This window comes from Boleophthalmus pectinirostris, unplaced genomic scaffold (assembly GCF_026225935.1).
Source record: "Boleophthalmus pectinirostris isolate CB_2022bp ecotype Guang Dong unplaced genomic scaffold, ASM2622593v1 HiC_scaffold_16, whole genome shotgun sequence".
NCBI classification, from domain to species: domain Eukaryota; kingdom Metazoa; phylum Chordata; class Actinopteri; order Gobiiformes; family Gobiidae; genus Boleophthalmus; species Boleophthalmus pectinirostris.
This window is the reverse complement of record NW_026571095.1, coordinates 406547-428866: the sequence shown is the minus strand read 5'-3', so window position 1 is coordinate 428866 and position 22320 is coordinate 406547. Positions and strand designations below refer to the sequence as shown.

The 22320-nt window shown below is 39.9% G+C and overlaps 1 protein-coding gene across 1 annotated transcript in view; it reads left to right on the top strand.

The window, feature by feature from the left end:
• Positions 1-22320, top strand: part of cadm3 (cell adhesion molecule 3) — a 299737-nt gene that overhangs the window by 211248 nt on the left and 66169 nt on the right. The window contains exon 6 of the mRNA XM_020941238.2: positions 17680-17850. Within this exon, the coding sequence (XP_020796897.2) occupies positions 17680-17850 (171 nt within the window). The remainder of the gene's footprint in view (positions 1-17679; positions 17851-22320) is intronic.

Genomic DNA, 22320 nt, shown 5'->3' with positions numbered 1-22320 from the left:
CTGCTCTACAGTGAGGAAGGGAGGAGGTTGTAGGTTCAGTTCCTCCACTGTGTCTCAGATGAGTCTCTAGGAAGGACATGCGCACAAATGAGATTGAGGGAAAGTCTATGAAAATTCCTATACATTTTTTTGGTTATTTATTATCTTTTTTTATTTCTGGTTTTGGAGTAGAAACTGGAAACTGCAGACGCTTCTCAGAATGCTTGATTTGCCGGAAAATAAATGTGTTACTGATTTCCTTTAACGTTTCACATGTTGATGAGATTCAGAGTTCTCTTTTATACCAGACTTACATTGTGCAGTATTTTCGATCGTTTCACTCAGCTTCAGCTCAAACTGTACGACCAAATCACAGGGTTTAAAAGTTCACAGCTCACGATTCATGTTCTCACACTATACCAACGACTTGAACAGAGCGAAACCCTCACGAGAGGCGACTGGATTTCAAACAGGTTTCATATTCTTGCAGCCTTCGATTGTCTCACAATCAGGAGCTGGTCGTGAGGTATTCATCAGTTCTTTTTGTATGTATCTGAGGTGGGGTCTTGCAAATCGTGACTATTTTTAGGACTTGAGACTTGACTTGTACTTGAAGGTCAATGACTTGAAACTTGACTCGGACTTGAGCCTTGTGACTTCAGAAAACTTGATGCTTCTCCTAAAAAAAAAATGTTTGGAGAAAATATGTTTCTCTTTACATTTGGTAAATGCAGCACTGGATTTTAAAGGAAGAAACTGGAACATGTCCCTCCCACTTCTGTTTGTTACTTTAGATGTAACTGAAGTACTGTGAGATGGTATCATCAAATGTACTGCAGTATTATAGAGTACATTAAAGCAAAACTACATAGAGGGAACTACATAGATTGTGATTCTTCCTTTTCAGTCCAGTCACATGACAACATAACTGTTATTAGGCACTTTTAAATCTGAATTCTTTCTATTTTGACCATAATGATTCACACTAAGATCTTGTCAAGACATTTAAAAAAGAAAAATTTGCATTTCTACAACTCTTATATAAATACTCATATATAAATCTACTCTGACTTTTTAAAAACAATTTATTTTAAAATTCATATAAACTGCAAAAATCTAAGTTTAGTTGAGGCCTGTGACTTGAGAAGCACTTTTAACATCTGAATTCTTTCTGTTCTGACCGTAATGATTCACACTAAGATCTTGTCAAGACTTTTAAAAAGGAAAAGTTAAGTAAATTAAGTTCTACAACTCTTACATAAATACTCATGATTTTTTTACACTATGATTTTTAAAAGTACAATTTAGCATAAAACTCATATAAATTGCTAAAAATCCCAGCTAAATTTGGTACTTTGGTTTAAAGACTTGAATATGACTTGAAGCTCAAAGCAGACGAGTTGGACTTGACTTGGACTGATGGGCCAGTGACTCGAGACTCGACTTGGACTAGCTTGTGTTTGACTTGGGACTTGACTTGAGGTCTTACTTGAGACTTGCAAAACAAAAAGTTGGTCTCACCTCTGCTCTGTTTACTACACAGAGCAAGACACACGATGAAGCCAGAACTCAGCCCGATCCCAAAAACAGTCACACGAGTGAAAAATCGGCTCAAAAAGGGCCAAAAATCACCGTGTAAGAAAAAGTCCAAGTACGGCAAGAGGTTTTAAATGGTCAAAAGTCCACAAAATGGCAATTGTAGCAGGAAAAAGTAAATATGGTGAAACCAGAATATCAGAATATAGGTAGCAGAGGTGGGAAAAGTACTGAAAAATTCTAATTAAGTAAAAGTATCTTTACTTTTCTTAATTCCTACTAAAGTGAAAGTAAAGAAGTAATTTGAGCAAAAGTTACTTAGTTACTTTCAATTATTTGATGTAAAAAAGCATGAGTCATAAATCTGATCTGGCATACCGTATTTTCTGCACTAGAGCTCTTAAGCCTCCAACCCCATCAAAAAATGACTGCACGCCCCACAATCCAGAGCGCTCTATACACGAATCCACTCTGGTGTCCCAGCACGACTTCAGTAAACTACAAAGCCGCAAACACACACGGAGCAGACAGCGACCGCGCAGTGAAAAACACCCGCAGCCACACTCATCACTCCACGCCGACGAGGAACGGAACGGAGGAACGAACCGAAAAAGCGAGTGCAATGTGCCACTTCTAGACACAACTGAACAACTGAGTCACTGCGAACACGCCGACAATCCAGCGATCCCAGACAGCACCCTCCCTACACGCCACAACTGAACAAAGCCCAGAGTCACCGTGAACGCCACAAACAAAGTCCCACTGACCCATCCAACTGTTGTGTTTCGTTTAAAGTCCGGTGCGGTTTATTTGTGAAAAAAGTTCGAAAATAGACAATATCTGGGTTTCACGTGACGTCACAGGGCTACGTTTGTCAGTACGCAAAATCACATGGAGGGCAGGAAGTGAACAGACTGGAGGAAAATGCCGATGTGTTGTGTAGTTTACGGCTGTGCCAATCGTTCTAACCGAGAGAAGGAAAAGCGATTTTTTTAGAGTACCGAAGATAGACGTCCAAAAGCTGACAGAACAACGCCGTAAAAAGTGGATTACAAACCTGTTCGCGGTCGGGAGGAGCAGAATTCGCTAATGCTCGTGTCTGCAGTGACCACTTCGACAAAGTTTTGTTACAAAGCTAAATTGTTTTTTGTGGTTTACCTTAACATAAACGAATCACTAACGACTAAAGGCTAATGACGTTTGTTGACATTAAATAGTTCAGATCGAGGTCACTGCCGATTCACTGCAGTTTTTCCCATAACGTCTATACACATAAAATAAGAAACACTCACCCTGGCGAAGACCAAACGATAATCATCATTTAGGCGTTTTGCACCAAGGTTGAGGACCCATCCACTGACAAAAAAAGTTATAAGCCTCCAAACTTTTGTACTTTGCCTTCATCTGTTGTCTGGTGCAGAACGATGTCTGAAGAGCTAAATAGTTCGTGATCTCCTCTGCCTCGATTGTCGCCAAATCTTTTACTTCGGTTGGAAAATTCTCTCATTTTCAATAAGATCAGGGTCACGCCCAATATATTTGTCGACTAACTGCTCGTACTTTTGTCTCGCTACTGGCTCTAAATCCTTACAATAAGAACTCTTCTCCATATCTGTGTTCTCCAGAGCCGTGTTTGTTTGTCGTGTTTGTCTTCACTTCCTGCCCTCCACCTGAAATTCGCGCATCATCGTGATCACGTGACTGAAACCCTCCTATTCAAGTGACAGTGTGCCTCGTAATCCAGAGCGTCTAATAGTGCGGAAAATACGGTAAATTGTTTTAATCAGCTTTTAGGTGATACAGACAAACTTTGTTCAGTGCAAACTTTGTACATTTTAAAGCCACTCACTATTATAACCACGTGCATTATTATGATATTTCCTATTTTGTGTTTGAACGCAAATATCTGTCCGAGGTTTGGCCAAGAGTTTCCTTCACTTTTCCCTTGAGAATTATTCAGTGCACTTTCTTGTTGAATATTGTTCATGTCGTCCTTGATCTGTGGCTCAGACCAGCATCATCTAAATTGATCCAAGACTGATGCTTCTGTACAATGACTGAACATTCTGAACATTCTATAGTGAAAGCTCGCGCAAATTACTTTCATTTCTGACGGATTATTTATTTATTTTTATTTTTTTCCGCATTTATTTATTTATTTTTTTCCTTTTCTTTATCAATCTGAGTAACGAGTGCGGGTTCCAGTGTAATGACGTCAAATTCTTGGGTCAAAATGTACTTGAGTAAAAGTAAAATGACCTATTTCTGAAACTACTTTAAAAAAAATAACAACCTACTCATAAAAACGACTCATTAACAGTAATGTGAGTAAATGTAATTCATCACTTTCCACCCTTAATATGTAGTACACTGCCCGGCCCATGTGATTATTTGTATCTCGTCTCTTTTAATACCCAACTTGTGCTGTTGTTTACACCTCTTCACCTCTGCACTGATCTAACTCCGCTGTTTTGTCCCACGCTCCTCAAACGCCTCATCAGTGAGACACTCAGCTTCATGTTTACTGTGATGCTGAAGGACACCAAAGGGAGCTCTGATGTCCTACGCTCTTCGAATGCACTCTCGTTTAACATTATATTTATATAAGACCACGGGCTGTAAAATAGGCCCGGGTTTAAGTGGGATCTGTGTGAACGTGCGACGATAATAGAGAAGAAAATATGTTTACGCCGTATAGACTTTGACATTGAACATAGAGCAATTGTAGTACATACTGAATGGAGAAAATACAATAAAGTATGTATTTTGATATTCCCATAACAATTCATTAGAAAAGTGCTAAAATGTGCCTCTAAATGTCATATTTGAGACGCAAATTTCGCCACAAAATACAAATCAACTGTAAAGTGAATCGCTTTTTGTAAACAAATTTTAAAAAGGTGCACTGATCCTGGTTTAGTCCTGGTTTAGTTCTGGTTTAGTCCTGGTGTAGACTAAGTTTGGTTTTGTTGCAGTCCTGGTTTAGTTCTGGTTTGGTCTTGGTTTTACAACTGGTTAGTTCCCAGTTTAGTCCTTATTTAGACTTTGTTGGGATCTGTTCTAGTCCTGGTGTATTCCTGGTTTAATCCCGGTTTAATCCTGGTTTAGCATTAATTTAGTCCTGTTTAGTGCCTCGTTTAGTCCTGGTTTAGTCCTGTTTTAGTCCTAGTTTAGTCCTGGTTTAGTCTTGGTTTAGTCCTGGTTGATTTTCATTTAGTTCAAGTTTAGTTTTGGTTTAGTCCTGGTTTAGACCTGGTGTGATCCTGATGTAGTCCCGGTTTAGTCCAGCTGTAGTCTTGGTTCAGTCCTGGTTTAGTCTTGATTTAGTTCCAGTTTAGTCCTAGTTTAGTCCTGATTTAGTCTTCATTTAGTCCTGGTGTGATCCTGATGTAGCCCTGGTTTAATCTTCTTTAGTCCTGGTTTAGTCCTGGTTTAGTCTTCATTTAGTCCTGGTTTAGTCCTGGTTTAATCCTGCAGTCATCTTGTCATAACTAGCATATCCTTTTGTAATCATCTATTTTTGCAGCCTATTAAAATGTATGTTTTAATCACTCTCTAGTTTTTCGATCCGACTTTTGACATATCAGTTAGTATCAGGTTGTCGATACTTTTTACAACCCTAGTTTACAATAGCATAAAAAGATCACACTTTGACGGTGTTTTATGTGTATTTGTATCGTATAATGTTCAGCTGTTACCACGGTGACACACTGCGCACATGAGCAACCGTTTTTAAGATTTTGAAGATGATCTGAAAACTCAAGATATAACACAAAATGGATTTAAACGGCAGATTTTCAACATAAAACTCAATACGATCATTTGGTGGATAGAAACAAGAAGCGTGCGTCTAATCTGAACATTTGTATTTCTATTTAAAAAGCTGCATTATGTTACTTTTCTGGTGAAACAAATGCTTTTTTCCACAGAGATGTTATTGCTTTTACACTTTGCCTCTTGACTCCCTCTAGGCACAATAAGTGGTATTACACGTGACATACTGATATCTTTGTCAAATTAATTATATTATTCCTTACCCTTGATCTAATATTTCAGATTTCTTTTTAATTTTTTTGGTAATTTAAAACTGCCCAGCCTCCTGTAGTGACTGTAATCTTAACCAGGTCTGATCCAGATAAAAACGAAGACATGAAAAGCCCCCGTCCTCAGATCTCGGTCCACATCTGGGACTACTTTCTCTCGCTTTAAAGTTCTGCGGTGACATGAATCTGCAACCAGCCCGAAAGGAAGAAAAAATCTAAAAAAAAAAAAAAAATTACAAAATTCACCTCAAAAAGTGCCGAGGCCTCCCGCTGCGTGAGCCGGAGCGGTGCACATCAAACAGACACGGTGTTACGTAAGGTCAGAGAGGTTTGAGACAATGGTAGAAAATATAATTGTGTGAACTCAAAATGGTATGCAGGTTGAGTCGTGGTGTATTTTTGGAAACTTAAATTCAAATCTGGACTAAACTAGGACTAAACCAGGACTATAACAGGACCAGACTGAGACATGTACTTTGATTTGTACCTCTGATCAAATATATGGTAATGTTCGTGCACCGAGTTGAACTTTGTGAAACCTTTGGACTATAAAATGTTATTGGGACTAGAACGGGACTAAACCAGGTCTTGAAAAGGACCAACCCAGGACTTGAGAAGGACTAAACCTGGATTAGAGCAGGACCAAACCAAATCTAAACCAAAACTAACCTCAAAGCAGAAACAAACTCAAAAGCGGCTCGTTTCAGTTTGCCAATCTCTACTGAAGTAAAGGTAAAAGGAGCTGTTTACTTGAAAACTACCACTTCATGACATCACAAGGTAGAACAGAGCATGTTGAGCACTGGAGATGTACAGGGTTTCACAAACACGTGTGAATGAAACAAAACACAACTCCAGGTACCGTATTTTTCGGACTATAAGGTGCACTTAAAATCTTAATTCTTAATTTTGTGTGCCTTATAATCCGATGCATTTTATGTGTTCATTCTGGTTGTGTTTACTGACCTAGAACCAATTTTATGTGGTACATGGAGCTCAAAAATCTGTCAAAATGTTTTAGTACGACTTTGGTAAACTAGGAAGCCGCACCGCTGATGGATTGTTGGAGCATTACATACCATAGTCTGGACGCTCACGGAGTAAAGGGTGAAGTATAATTCTGTGTCGACATTTATGACATCCAAGAAATGCCACAGAAAGAACACACATATTCCACTGAGTCATGTCCTTTAGTCCAACAGAAGCTGAACCGCATCAGCGCACAAGGAGCAAGCCGTTTTTTTTTTTCAGCGCTTATAGTTTATGCAAATGAGTCATGTGGTTTTAAGTTTCGTTTCTGTAAAACGTAAACAAAAGTATGCAAAGCTGCATTAAACACATTATTATTATCCAAGTCTCATGATACAATATCGTCATGATATGAACCTCACGGTACAATATTTACTGTGATATCATGGGAAAACTCACGATATGGTGGGGAGGCTCAGGATTAGGGATGTAACAATATCCAAATCTCTCAGTACGATATGTTCACGATATACATCCCACGGTACAGTATTGATTGTAATATTTTGTGGAGTGTAACAAAACTGACTTAAAAGTGCTTAGACCTTTTATTTCTTCTTCTTGAAATAGAGCAACGGATCATGGTCTATGTAGTTCTCTGTCTTTTTTTTTGCTATTGCTGCACCATAACTCTTATTTAAACAAAGAGACTTGTAATTCAATATATTGTGAGGGTCCACGATATTATTGTGAGAACTTTGACAATATATCACGATATATTGCTCAATGTATATTTGAGTCGTCCTCGTAGGAAATAAAAATCCAAACTTAAATGATCCACCCACATTCACATTCATAATCCACATTCACCAAGACAGGGAGACAACACCGGGCGAATTAGGTCCCTATCTGCCAATTTATCATGGACGTCCAGGTTAAGGGATCAGTCTCAAGTGTCGTCCATTTGTTTCACTTAATGCGCCTTATAATCCAGTGCTCCTTATGCATGAAAATAGACAAAAGAATTCAACATTACTGATATTGTGCCTTATAATCTGAAAAATGGGGTATGTTTTTGAGGAGGTTACAATGTTATAACATAGTCCAATGAGAGTCATTTGGTCTTCCGATATTTTATGTTATTAGGTTCTTTTTACTGACCAAGAGTTTGATTTCATACCTGACAGTTTCGACTAGAGGTCTTCCTGGTTACACCCTTATCATCAGAAGGTCCCCTAGTCAGAAGGCCCTGTAGTGAGAAGGTCCACTAGTCAGAAGGCCCTGTAGTGAGAAGGTCCACTAGTCAGAAGGCCCTGTAGTGAGAAGGTCCACTAGTCAGAAGGTCCTGTAGTGAGAAGGCCCACTAGTCAGAAAATCATTCCCTCTTCTATTGGTTTGTCAGCAACATTTCTCTTAAACAATTGAATATACATTTGATGAAAGCAACAGGGAATAATCCCTGGATATCAGGGAAGAATTAGTAAACTTTTGGATGTTTACCAATTAAAAATGGCTGCAACATCAAAATTTTTAGAGATATTGACAGGAAAACTCATAATCCTGCATAACAGCATTAGCTAAGGCCAGTATTACTTAATTTGTTGGTTTACAAACCCACCAATGCTTTATTAAAAGAAAAAGATTTAAAATAAAATTGAAATGAAGGTTGTAGAGCTCGAATTACTGAACATTTTACAAGTTGTTGCCTAAAAATCAGACAATTATTAACCCTGTTACACTTAAGACAGACATTTCCACCCAAATCATTATTTCCTCAAACATTTTTGCTGTATTTTAAAGGTTTAATATATTTATTACTTTTAATATTTACTTTTTAAAATATTTAGAACTTGAAATACAATTTCATTTGTAACAAGGCAGCCGCAAGTTTTAGTTTATAAATTAGCATACCTAAAAGTCAAGGTCACACGCTCAGGAGAATTAACAGACAAATGCACGGAAACAGCCCATAAGATGAGTTAAAAATGCCTTACAGTTCGGCCCTTTTCAATACGACCAGGCGGGATACCCAGAACAGGAGCATTTTTATGACACGTCTAGATAGTACATATACTTTGAGCTGAGCTAAAAATATCAAGGCCTCTTATTTTCAATTTGTTCGCAAAATTGGAAGTTCGTAAAAAATTAATGTCTTTATGAACTTTGAGGTGAAAATTTTGAAAGATCTGTGGTATACTGAAAACACTACCCGAACATGGATTTTCTGACTAGAGGGTCTTCTGACTAGAGGGCCTTCTGACTAGAGGGCCTTCTGACTAGAGGGCCTTCTGACTAGAGGGCCTTCTGACTAGAGGGCCTTCTGACTAGAGGGTCTTCTGACTAGAGGGCCTTCTGACTAGAGGGCCTTCTGACTAGAGGGCCTTCTGACTAGAGGGCCTTCTGACTAGAGGGTCTTCTGACTAGAGGGTCTTCTGACTAGAGGGTCTTCTGACTAGAGGCCTTCTGACTAAAGGGCCTTCTGACTAGAGGCCTTCTGACTAGGGGAGGGCCTTCTGACTAGAGGACCTTCTGACTAGAGGGCCTTCTGACTAGAGGGTCTTCTGACTAGAGGGTCTTCTGACTAGAGGGCCTTCTGACTAGAGGGTCTTCTGACTAGAGGGCCTTCTGACTAGAGGGCCTTCTGACTAGAGGGCCTTCTGACTAGAGGGCCTTCTGACTAGAGGACCTTCTGACTAGAGGACCTTCTGACTAGAGGGCCTTCTGACTAGAGGACCTTCTGACTAGAGGGCCCTTCTGATGATAATTCTGACCCCTTCTTCCTCAGAGTGGTCACGTGATGTTCCCGTGACGTGTCCGATCAGCTGATTTATTCATGTTTTGGTGCCGTCTTCTAGGACAGTATCCCAGGTGTGTGAGAGTAAAAACTACAGGACTATAAACCGGGACGAGGGAGCTTTTTTACTCTCCGTCTGTAAAAAGAACCTAATAACAGAACATTATAACATGTCAGTTTTGCGTAATAGACCGTAGAACCTTTAACATCTCCATGGGGACGAGCAGGACACATACCCCGCACCAGAAAAAGCTACTTATTGCACCTTTAACCTGTTCCCCTCACCTCGTCTGAGAATCTCATCATTGTTTTGCACGGCTCATAATGAATTGCTGTTTAAACCGAAGCCGGCGCTGAGTCCACGTCTCAATATTCAACTGCACCGTCTTCATAAATACTTAAAGATGCCCTACGCACGGCGCGGATCCCCCTGCGGTCATCTTGTCATAACTGTCTCTCCTTAATTGAAGTGCCACAGCCTGGATTCCGCCTATGGAGCGGCTGAGGCCATAGTGGACCTCTTTATTGTCTCTTATTGACTCCATTTTGTGCGGTGATGAAGTGTGTGATGGCGTCGCAAAGATCAGCGTCCATGCTAATAATGCACAAGATGGCTTATTCTATTACGATTTTACCTTCCTGATTTAGTCACGGTTCAGGTCAGGTTAGATCCCAGTGTGGTCCTTATGGAGACTGGGTTTGGAACTGTTTTAATCCCGGTTTAGTCTTGATTTAGTCCTGTTTTTGTCCTGATTTAGTCCTGATTTTGTCCTGGTTTCGTCCTGGTTTAGTTCTGCTTTAGTCCTGATGTCGTTCTGCTTTAGTCCTGGTGTCGTTCTGGTTTCGTCCTGGTTTAGTTCTGCTTTAGTCCTGATGTCGTTCTGCTTTCGTCCTGGTTTCGTTCTGGTTTTGTCCCTCTTTAGTTCTGCTTTAGTCCTGCTTCAGTCCTGGTTTCATCCTGATTTATTCCTGGTTTCGTCCTGGTTTAGTCATGGTTTAGTCCTGGTTTAGTCCACGTTTTGTCCTGATTTAGTCCTGGTTTTGTCCTGTTTTAGTCCTGGATTTGTCCTGATTTGAACCTGGTTTTGTCCTGATTTAGTCCTGGTTTCATCCTGGTTTAGTCCTGTTTTAGTCCTGGTTTTGTCCTAATTTTGCCCTGATTTATTCCTGGTTTAGTCATGGTTTAGTCCTGGTTTAGTCATGGTTTAGTCCTGGTTTAGTCCTGGTTTTGTCCTGATTTAGTCCTGGTTTTAGTCCTGATTTAGTCCTGGTTTAGTCCTGTTTTAGTCCTGATTTAGTCCTGGTTTAGTCCTGTTTTAGTCCTGGTTTAATCCTCGTTTTGCCCTGATTTATTCCTGGTTTAGTCCATGGTTTAGTCCTGGTTTAGTCCTGGTTCAGTCCTGATTCAGTCCTGGTTTAGTCCTGGTTCAGTCCTGGTTTAGAACTGGTTTAGTCCTGGTTTAGTCCTGGTTTAGTCCTGGTTTAGTCCTGGTTCAGTCCTGGTTTAGTCCTGGTTCAGTCCTGGTTTAGACCTGGTTCAGTCCTGGTTCAGTCCTGGTTCAGACCTGGTTTAGTCCTGGTTTAGTCCTGGTTCAGTCCTGGTTTAGACCTGGTTTAGTCCTGGTTCAGTCCTGGTTCAGTCCTGATTCAGTCCTGGTTTAGTCCTGGTTCAGTCCTGGTTTAGAACTGGTTCAGTCCTGGTTCAGTCCTGGTTCAGTCCTGGTTTAGTCCTGGTTCAGTCCTGGTTTAGTCCTGGTTTAGTCCTGTTCAGTCCTGGTTCAGTCCTGGTTCAGTCCTGGTTCAGTCCTAGTCAGTCCTGGTTTAGTCCTGGTTCAGTCCTGGTTTAGACCTGGTTCAGTCCTGGTTCAGTCCTGGTTCAGACCTGGTTTAGTCCTGGTTCAGTCCTGGTTTAGTCCTGGTTCAGTCCTGGTTCAGTCCTGGTTCAGTCCTGATTCAGTCCTGGTTTAGACCTGGTTTAGTCCTGGTTCAGTCCTGGTTTAGACCTGGTTTAGACCTGGTTTCGTCCTGGTTCAGTCCCGGTTCAGTCCTGTTTCATCTTGTCATACGTGTCTGTTCTTAATTGAAGTATCAGAGTCTGGATTGTGTCTGGATTGTGTCTGGATCACTGGGGTGAGACCATCATGGACTCTTTATTGTCTCTCATTGACTCCGTGTTGTGCGGTGATGAAGTGTGTGATGGTGTCGCATAGATCAGCGTCGGTGTAGTATTTTTGATGCACACCACACACACACACACACACACACACACACACACCACACGCGCTGCACTAATAACACACAAGATTGCTTATTCTATGGAAGGTAGATGTTATTAAGAAGACCAAATTGGAGCCGGTGATAGAATATAAGAACGAATGACTCAGCGTGACCACGTTTCCGCCAACTATAGCAGAAATAATGCGTTATTAAAGTTTCAAAACGCGAGGAATTGCTGTTATAATGGCAAATATTGGGATGTAGATGTGAGAGGGAGCACCCATGGGTGTCAGGTATGCACATAAAAGTGATAGTTTTCCTTTAATGGGGCCAAATCCTGGTTTAGCTCTGGTTTAGTCCTGGTTTAGTCCTGGTTTAGTCCCAGTTTAATCCTGGTTTAGTTTTGATTTAGTCCCAGGTTAGTCCTGGTTTAGTCCTGGTTTAGTCTTGATGTGGACTTCATTTATTTCTGGTTTAGTATTGATTTTGTTGGTCTGGTTTGATCCTGGTTTGATCCCAGTTTAGTCTTGATTTAGTCCCGGGTTAGTCCTGGGTTAGTCCTGGCTTAGTCTTCATTTAGTCCTGGTTTAGTCCCGGTTTAGTCACATTTTAATCCTGGTTTAGTCTTCATCTATTCCTGGTTTAGTCTTGATTTAGTTCTGGTTTCATCCTGGTGTTTTTTCCTGGTTTTGTCCCGGTTTAGTCTTGATTTAGTCTCAGGTTAGTCCTTGATTTAATTCTGGTTTAGTCTTGGCTTTAGTTCTGGTTTAGTCATGGTTTAGTCTTCATTTAGTCTTGGTTTATTCTTGATTTAGTTTTGGTTTAGTCCTGGTTTAGTCCTGGTTTAGTCCAAGTTTAGTCCTGGCTTAGTCTTGATTTAGTCCTGTTTTAGTTCTGGTTTAGTCCTGGCTCAGCTTTCATCTAGTCCTGGTTTAGTTTTGGCTTTGTTTTGGTTTAGTCCTGGTTGAGTCCTGGTTTAGTCCTGGCTTAGTCTTGATTTAGTTCTGGTTTAATCCTGGCTTTGTTTTGGTTTAGTCAGAGTTTAGTTCTACTTTAGTTCTGGTTTAGTCCCAGTTTAGTCCCGGTTTAGTCCTGGTTTAGTCCTGGTTTAGTCTTGATTTATTCCTGTTTTAGTCCTGATTTAGTCCTGGCTCAGCTTTCATCTAGTCCTGATTTAGTCTTGGCTTTGTTTTGGTTTAGTCCAGGTTTAGTCCTGGTTTAGTCCTGGTTTAGTCTTGATTTATTCCTGTTTTAGTCCTGATTTAGTCCTGGCTCAGCTTTCATCTAGTCCTGGTTTAGTCTTGGCTTTGTTTTGGTTTAGTCCAGGTTTAGTCCAGGTTTAGTCCAGGTTTAGTACAGGTTTAGTCTTCATTTAGGTCTAGGTCATTCAGGTCTAGTCTTGATTTAGTTCTGGTTTTGTCCTGGTGTTGTCCTTGTTTAGTCCTGGTTTTGGCCCAGTTTAGTCCAACTTTAGTCCAAGTTTAGTCCTGGTTTAGTCCTGGCTTAGTCTTGATTTATTCTTCATTTATTCTTCATTTAGTCCTGGTTTAGTCTTCGTCTAGTCCCTGGTCTCATCTCGGCTCTTTATAATGGCAAACATCGGCACGCGGACACTGGACTCTGCACCCGCGGGTGTCAGGCACAGTGAGCGCACAGAAGGGACAGTTTTCCTTTAATGGGACCAAATGGGGGCCGTGTCCAGTTTTTCCAGACAGTTCTTCATTACCGTAGGAACGCGGCGACGGAACCGAGGTAGTTTGTGGTCATTTGTAGGAGCGTATGCCAGAGATTTCCCCTTAGACTGGAGACGTACGAGGAGAAATGAAGTTTATGGCGCAGCAGCTATAGAAGTGTGGAGGTATGTACTTGAGCGTGAGAGTGGAGGCGTGCTGAGCGTCGCCCTAATGACAAATGTCCACCGTGTTATTTTCTCTTTCTGTATGTTATTGAAGGAGCTGTTCCATTAGGTTTGTACACCGCAGACTGCAATTACGCCAATGGAGCGGGACTTGGTTTAGGCCCGGTTTATTTACACCTAATTTTGTTTTCATGTAGTTCTGGTTCGGTTCTGGTTTTGTTTTGGTTTAGTCCTGGTTGAGTCTTCATTTAGTCCTGGTTCAGTCTTGGTTTAGTCCTGGTTTAGATCTGGTTGGGACCTGGTTCCATCTTGGTTTAGTCTTCATTTAGTCCTGGTTTAGTCTTTATTTAGTCCTGGCTTAGTCCTGGTTTAGTCCTGGTTCAGTCCTCGTTCAGTCCGGGTTTAGTCCCGGTTTAGTCTTCATTTAGTCCTGGTCCAGTCTTGGTTTATTCCTGGTTCAGTCAGTGCCTAGTTTAGTCTTAAATTAGTCCTCGTTCAGTTCTGGTTTAGGCCTGGTTTAGTCCTGGTTTAGTCTTCATTTGGTCCTGGTTCAGTCCTGGTTCAGTCCTTGTTTAGTCTTTATTTAGTCTTGGTTCAGTCCTGGTTTAGTCTTCATTTAGTCCTGGTTCAGTCTTGGTTTAGTCCTGGTTCAGATCTGGTTGGGACCTGGTTCCATCTTGGTTTAGTCTTCATTTAGTCCTGGTTCAGTCTTCATTTAGTCCTGGCTTAGTCGCGGTTTAGTCCTGGTTTAGTCTTTATTTAGTCCTGGCTTAGTCCTGGTTTAGTCCTGGTTCAGTCCTCGTTCAGTCCGGGTTTAGTCCCGGTTTAGTCTTCATTTAGTCTTGGTCCAGTCTTGGTTTATTCCTGGTTCAGTCAGTGCCTAGTTTAGTCTTAAATTAGTCCTGGTTCAGTTCTGGTTTAGTCCTGGTTTAGTCCTGGTTTAGTCTTCATTTGGTCCTGGTTCAGTCCTTGTTTAGTCTTTATTTAGTCTTGGTTCAGTCCTGGTTTAGTCTTCATTTAGTCCTGGTTCAGTTTTGGTTTAGTCCTGGTTTAGATCTGGTTGGGACCTGGTTCCATCTTGGTTTAGTCTTCATTTAGTCCTGGTTCAGTCTTCATTTAGTCCTGGCTTAGTCGCGGTTTAGTCCTGGTTTAGTCTTTATTTAGTCCTGGCTTAGTCCTGGTTTAGTCCTGGTTCAGTCCTGGTTCAGTCCTGGTTTAGTCCCGGTTTAGTCTTCATTTAGTCTTGGTCCAGTCTTGGTTTATTCCTGGTTCAGTCAGTGCCTAGTTTAGTCTTAAATTAGTCCTGGTTCAGTTCTGGTTTAGTCCTGGTTTAGTCTTCATTTGGTCCTGGTTCAGTCCTGGTTCAGTCCTGGTTTAGTCCTGGTTCAGTCCTTGTTTAGTCTTCATTTAGTCCTGGTTTAGTCTTGGTTTAGTCCTGGTTTAGATCTGGTTGGGACCTGGTTCCATCTTGGTTTAGTCTTCATTTAGTCCTGGTTCAGTCTTCATTTAGTCCTGGTTTAGTCGCGGTTTAGTCCTGGTTTAGTCTTTATTTAGTCCTGGCTTAGTCCTGGTTTAGTCCTGGTTCAGTCCTCGTTCAGTCCTGGTTTAGTCTCGGTTTAGTCTTCATGTAGTCCTGGTTCAGTCCCAGTTCAGTCCTGGTTTAGTCTTCATTTAGTCCTGGTCCAGTCTTGGTTTAGTCCTGATTCAGTCAGTGCCTAGTTTAGTCTTAAATTAGTCCTGGTTCAGTTCTGGTTTAGTCCTGGTTCAGTCCTGGTTTAGTCTTCATTTAGTCCTGGTTCAGTCCTGGTTTAGTCCTGGTTTAGTCTTCATTTAGTCCTGGTTCAGTCCTGGTTTAATCCTGGTTCAGTCCTGGTTTAGTCCTGGTTTAATCCTGGTTCAGTCCTGGTTCAGTCCTGGTTTAGTCCTGGTTTAGTCTTCATTTAGTTATGGTTTAGTCCTGGTTTAATCCTGGTTCAGTCCTGGTTCAGTCCTAGTTTAATCCTGGTTCAGTCCTGGTTTAGTCCTGGTTTAATCCTGGTTCAGTCCTGGTTCAGTCCTAGTTTAATCCTGGTTCAGTCCTGGTTTAGTCCTGGTTTAATCCTGGTTCAGTCCTGGTTCAGTCCTAGTTTAATCCTGGTTCAGTCCTGGTTTAGTCTTCATTTAGTTCTGGTTCAGTCCTGGTTCAGTCCTGGTTCAGTCCTGGTTTAGTCCTGGTTCAGTCCTGGTTCAGTCCTGGTTTAATCCTGGTTCAGTCCTGGTTCAGTCCTGGTTCAGTCCTGGTTTAGTCCGAGTTCATCAGAGGTTTGCAGACATACACATGGCCGCTCTATTTTAAAGTCGTTCTCTTTGAGTGTGAGTGTAAAAATAAAGCGTCTCTCTTCTCCTCGCAGACTTTGACAGAGACATGTCTCCTGGAGGTGTCTGTGGATTGGCTGTTTGCTGATTCAGTGACACAAGTTTTATTTTAATTTGCACCTCGTGGGTTTCTAAAACTGTGGGATCATTTGCATAATTTAGTCTTTATTTCCTCTTGGCTTCTTCTACCTGTCTATCGATGGGGAATGTGTGTCGCTGAACAGTGAGTTTTCTTTATTATCTGGATCAAAAAGTGGAATTTGGATCTTCTCTAATCGTTCCTTTCATTCCTTCAGTTCTGTTTAGTTTTTAGTATTCCTTTTATCTGTATTCTTCTGCTGCGTTGCATTTACACGTTAAGTCCATGAGGGGGCGCACGTGTAGGCTGATACGTTTCTTTTCAAGCATCTGCCCTCAAATGTGACCAGAGGCGTTTGGCCCGATTTAGCTGCTGCGATGTGAACTCAGCTCTGTCTTTTTATTTCGTTTTAGTCGAGAAAACAGATAAAAAAATCATGATGACAAAAACAATGACGAAATATTTCAGTTGATTAAATTAACACGGAAACCAAAGTACAAAAGCAGCTGTAAATATGTGTGTAAACTTTAGAAATAGACAAACGTTTTATCTATATCTCCCGTTATCTCTCCACTCCCACAGCTCAGAGCCTCGCGACCCCCAGTTTGGGAACCACTGCATTCACAGCAAAAACTGGAGGGTCAAAATTTTTGGGTAAAACATTTCAGAGTTGTTTTTAACACCCAAAGTGTTATTTTAACTATTTGAAAGTTAAATGGGGGTTTGAGTTGGGGTTATTTGTCAGAGTTGATGTGGTTGAGGTTAATTCAACTACCTCAAGAGTTAATTCAACTTCCTCTCGTGTTAATTCAACTTCCTCTCGTGTTAATTCAACTTCAACTCTTAGTGTTAATTCAACTTCCTCTAGTGTTAATTCAACTTCCTCTAGAGTTAATTCAACTTCCTCTAGTGTTAATTCAACTTCCTCTAGTGTTAATTCAACTTCCTCTAGTGTTAATTCTCAACTTCCTCTAGTGTTAATTCAACTTCCTCTAGTGTTAATTCAACTTCCTCTAGTGTTAATTCAACTTCCTTCCTCTAGAGTTAATTCAACTTCCTCTAGTGTTAATTCAACTTCCTCTAGTGTTAATTCAACTTCCTCTAGAGTTAATTCAACTTCCTCTAGAGTTAATTCAACTTCCTCTAGTGTTAATTCAACTTCCTCTAGTGTTAATTCAACTTCCTCTAGTGTTAATTCAACTTCCTCTAGTGTTAATTCAACTTCTCTTAGTGTTAATTTGGCTCCTCCCATTCACCACTTCGAACTCTCGTGAGACAAGACCAGTTTGAACCAGTTTTGTACATAATTTAATCTTAAATGAACTAAAAATAAAGTAAAAAATAAAATAAAACACCTCTGTGTGTTGTTTAGCTAAATCAGAATAACTCTACAAAGTGTTATCTGTTTACTTCGCAAAATGTTAATATAACTCTGGATTTCAGGGTTAAACAGGAACTTTGGTCCAGTGTTACTTAATTAACATCTCTAAAAATGTTAAATTAACTCTAGAACAGATTGGACTCATATATACTCTGAGAAAATGTTAAAGTTGATTCTGTGAGTCAGTTTTAACACTCCACTTTTTGCTGTGTTAGACAATTTGAATGAAAGGACTTTAAAGATGTCACATGTGTTTGGTTTTGGGGACAATAACGGTGAATTATCAAATGAAATGTTGATCTTTGTTCTCATAGTAAGTGTAAGAAAATATTTCTCTATCGGTCATTTGTGTGTTTAGGTCTGTCTCTGGTCTCTTGGCATGTGTGTCACTCTTGTCTTTATTGGGTCAGTCTCTTGACTTTATCCCAGATGCCCTCCCTCCTGACCTTCTCTCTGTCTCTCTCTCCTCAGCTCGTCCGGACGTGGTGGAGTCGACCTCTGGGGAGCCCACCTACAGCGTGCGCAGTGAGGTCACCCTGACGGTGTCGAGGAGTGATGACAACGCTTTAGTGACGTGTGCAGTGGTGCACCCGTCCCTCGCCCCCGGAGACAAGCGCAGCGAGCAGGCCCTGCACGTGCTCTGTGAGTCTGTGGCACACATTTTTAAAGGCTCATGTTACACTATACATGCATCACGAATCTCGGACTTCCGGTCATTGCACAATTCATACTGGGAAGGATTTGCCAAAAAAGTGAGCATCAAACCACCATATCACTTTTGTTTCTGGTTCTGATATTGTCACATTTTAGTTTTGGGATTCGGACATCGTAATTGTGTGGTTGTTGGATCCTAACAGCTGAAAACGGCTCAAGAAATGGGCTTCAAAAAGTTTGCAAACTCCATAAATGCAAAAGGGAATCAGATCTGTGTGACTGCAAACCTCCATTCAAACTGTTTCCCTTCCCAACAGAACAGAAAAATAGTGAAAGGTGAAGGCGATGGGCAGGATTTGATCCACAAGAAGGACCAAAAAAGAAACCTTTGACTGCCTAAATCATCCCGAGTTTGCAGCCAACATTTGGTACGTGGAGCGCTTAACATTGGTAACAAATTTTAAAAAGTCAATGCCAAAGTAAAAGGCACCAACTGTTTGCCAAGAAACACCTTCCACTGCAAAGAGACCAAGACGTGATGTTGCTGTAAAACCACAAGAACAAGAAAGTGCAGCTCAGTCTGTTTGTCTTCTGCACCTCTCGATTAACAAACAGGATCCTGCTTTGTTGTTGCTCCACATTCAAAATGTTTACTGCAAACTCGGGATGATTTAGGCAGTCAAAGGTTTCCTTTTTCGTTCTTCCTGTGGATCAATCCTGCCCATCGCCTTCACCTTTCACTATTTTTCAGTTCCGTTGGGAAGAGAAACAGTTTGAACAGAGGTTTGCAGTCACACACATCTGATTCCCTTTTGCAATTATGGAGTTCGCAAACTTTCCAAAGCCCATTTCTCGAGCCGTTTTCCACTGTTAAGACATCCAACAACCACACAATTAACGATGTCCGAATCCCATAGTTAAAATATGACAATATCAGAACCAGAAACAAAAGTGATATGGTTCAAAAGACTTGAAAAGATCGACTTTGACAATAGACGCATCCCACTGGTTTCCTCGTCACAAACAGAGTTGTGTTTTGTTTCATTCACACATGTTTAACACACAAACCCTGCAGATTTAGGCAGTGCTTTTCTGAAACACAAAACACTCTGTTCCACCTTGTGATGTCATGTGGTAATACAGGAAGTCCTCCACTGTGTTTTTAAACTCAACACACCTTCACTGAAATCATGTCGATCATTTCAGCCCTGGAGTTGCCAATCTACTCAACTAAATGTAAAAGGAGCTGTTCACTTTAAAACTACCACTACATGACATCACAAGGTGGAACACGGCATTTGGACATGAAGACAGACTGATAAAAAGGAATAAACTAAAGGGTTAATCAACAAACTCATGAAACAAAAGACAGCTGGAGGAGATAACAGAATTATAACACGACTTAAAGCTCACAGGAGGCAACTCGGTGAAATGCAAGACCTTTAAAGAAGCTGAAGCCAGACTTAATAAAGAACTAACGAAGAACGAATGTGTTACCTAAATTAAGATTCAGCTGGAGATGTCATCCATATTACGCTTTACAAATTTAAGCGACAGAATTACAATAAGTCCACTGTGAGCTGTCTGCATCTGTTCTGTGAAAGTAATGAAACGCTCTTATAAATTTATCACATTTCTTTTCTTTTAATTAATGAAAATGCATGTTAAAATTTCCCTGAAGATTATCTGACAACCAATTACTGCTTGTAGCCGATTAAGGTCATGTGCCCGATTTATTTATTTATTTATTTATTTATTTTCGCTAAATGTGTGTCTTGTTCCAGTACAGCTCTATTGAATGAGCAGCTGCCGAGGTCAAAATAAGTCCACTGTCAACTCTCTGCATCTAACTGTGAAACGTTTTATAATCTGATCATCAGGAAGTGCATTTTAGCATGCTAGTTTTTGTTGACTCGATGATAAATCTCCGCTCTGGTTTCTGAAAGTTGTGAAAAGCTGGAGATGGTATTAGTATCTGGAATGTTTCGCAGTATGGTATTAAACATTTCTATCTTCACGGAGATTAAACCAGACCAAGTTACAGGTCAGATCTGTGGAGAGGCGACCCCGCTCACTGTCAGAATGCCTGTTTTTTGAGGTGTTTTTGAGCTGTAAAACCAGCTGTAACTGAATAAATGTAAAGTAGAGCTGTTTAATGTCATACTGTGGAACATTCCAGACAGAGCAATGACATATCCATGATGAAAAGGACTGAACCAGGACCAAAACAGATCTAAACCAGGACTAAACCAGGACTAAACCAGGACTGAACCAGGACTAAACCAGGACTAAACCAGGACTAAACCAGGACTAACCCAGGACTAAAGGACAAACCCCGTACCAAACCATGACTGCACTAGGATCAAACCAGTCTAGAACCAAACCAGGAGTGACCCAGAACTAAACCAGCACTTCATGGAGACCAAACCAGACCAAGTTACAGGTCAGATCTGTGGAGAGGCGACGCCGCTCGCAGTCAGAATGCTATTTTTCTAGGTATTTTTTTAAATATTTGCTATAATAAAACCAGCTGTAATTGAATAAATGTAAAGTAGAGCTGTTTAATGTCACACTGTGGGACATTCCAGGCAGAGCAATGACATCTCCATAGAAACAAGCAGGTGACTGATCCACAAACAAAATGTTACACAGTGCACCTTTTTTTTTTTTTTTTAATTAAATTAAATTTTTTATTTTTTTCAGCTATCATTTTTAAATAAACATTTTTAGTCCCTATACTTAAACTAATATTATTTTTTTCACCATCATCATTTCCTTTCAGCTTTTTTTATCTATTTATTACAAACTCGAAGCATAATTTTAAAGGTGTTTCCATTTTATTATTATTTATTTATTTTTTCGATTTTTAAATAATCATTTTTAGTCCCACTCACACACATACTGCACCTTTATAATGAACTACCTCTGTTTTGTTTTTTTTTTTTTTTTTGTTGTTTTTTTTACGGTAAAGATCTGGTACAGAGCCTTTAAAGACAAGCTGCTGGGAATCACTTACTTTATTAAAACAGCCAAACTTGCTGTATACCCCGGGATTTGACTTAAACCGTGATTATGACGATAGACGGAGATCTGCAAACACACAGTGAACTTATCTGACCCTGTTACATCTTTGTTTCTGATGTGGAGAAGTGATTTCCCAAAAGTGACAGTCTGAGAAAGTGCTGCCCCCGTGTGGCGCTCAAAGGTACTGCACGAGCATTGTGTAAGGCTCTTATGTCACACACAGATTAAACCAGAGATGGAAACACTCTCTAGTCTGTGTTACTTTTCTTTATTTGGAGAGAGAAACAGCACAGTGAGATGCAGACATGTTTAAACAGTAAATAAAGGTGCAATTATGACCAAGATTAAGGCAACTAGTCACATTTTAATCAAGAATCAGTCATTTCTAATCATCAGTAATCAGCTCGGGTCTTTTTAAAGGGTCCATATTACACTATTTTCTGATAATGGACTTGTGTTTTGTTTCATTCACACATGTTTAACACACAAACTCATCAGATTTAGACTTGAGTTCTTCTCTCAAACAGAAAACACTCTGGTCCACCTTGTGATGTCATGTGGTAATACAGGAAGTGCTCCAGTGTGATTTTAAACTCCGTACACCTTCGCTAGAATCATGTGGATGATTTCAGACCTGGAAATTCCAAACTCTACTGAACTAAAAGTAAAAGCTAAAAAAAAACAAAAAAAAAAAAACTACTACTTCATGACATCACAATTGGGAAAAGAGATAATAAAATTGAACTGAAAAGTGCCATAAAAAAGTGATTCCAAAAAAAAAAAAAATGAAAAAAATAAAAAAATAAATTATTACAAAATATTAAAAAAAATATATTAATTAAAAAATGAAACAAAAATAAAAAGTTAAATAAAAAAGTGATTCTAAAAATAAATTAAATTAATAAAAAAAATTTAAATAAAAAAATAATTATGTAAAAATATACAAAAATATAATAATTTAAAATTAAATAAAAATAAAAAAAGTTAAATAAAAAAGTGATTCTTAAAAAAAAAAAAAAAAAGTGATTCTACTTCAATTGACATAAAAAATGTGTTCTATGTAACCACCGTTTTATTTTATTTTATCCCTGTGGAGATACTTTGCCTGGAATGTTCCACAGTCTGGCATTAAACCCATCTATCTTGCATTTATTACATTACAGGTGTTTTTAGAGATCAAAAATACCTTGAGTAACATGTGTTCTTACTGTGAGCGGGGCCTCTTCTCCACAGATCTGACTTTGTAATTTGACCTAGTGGCATCTATATGGAAATAGATCAGTTTAATGCCATACTGTGGATCATTGCAGGCAAAGAAAAAATAGCTACACGAGACAAGCTGATGGCTGAGACTCTGTCAGAAAGGTTATGTAGTGCCCTTTTAACAGACATGATTCAAATAGAAAACAGTTTAATATGGACCCTGTAATCCAT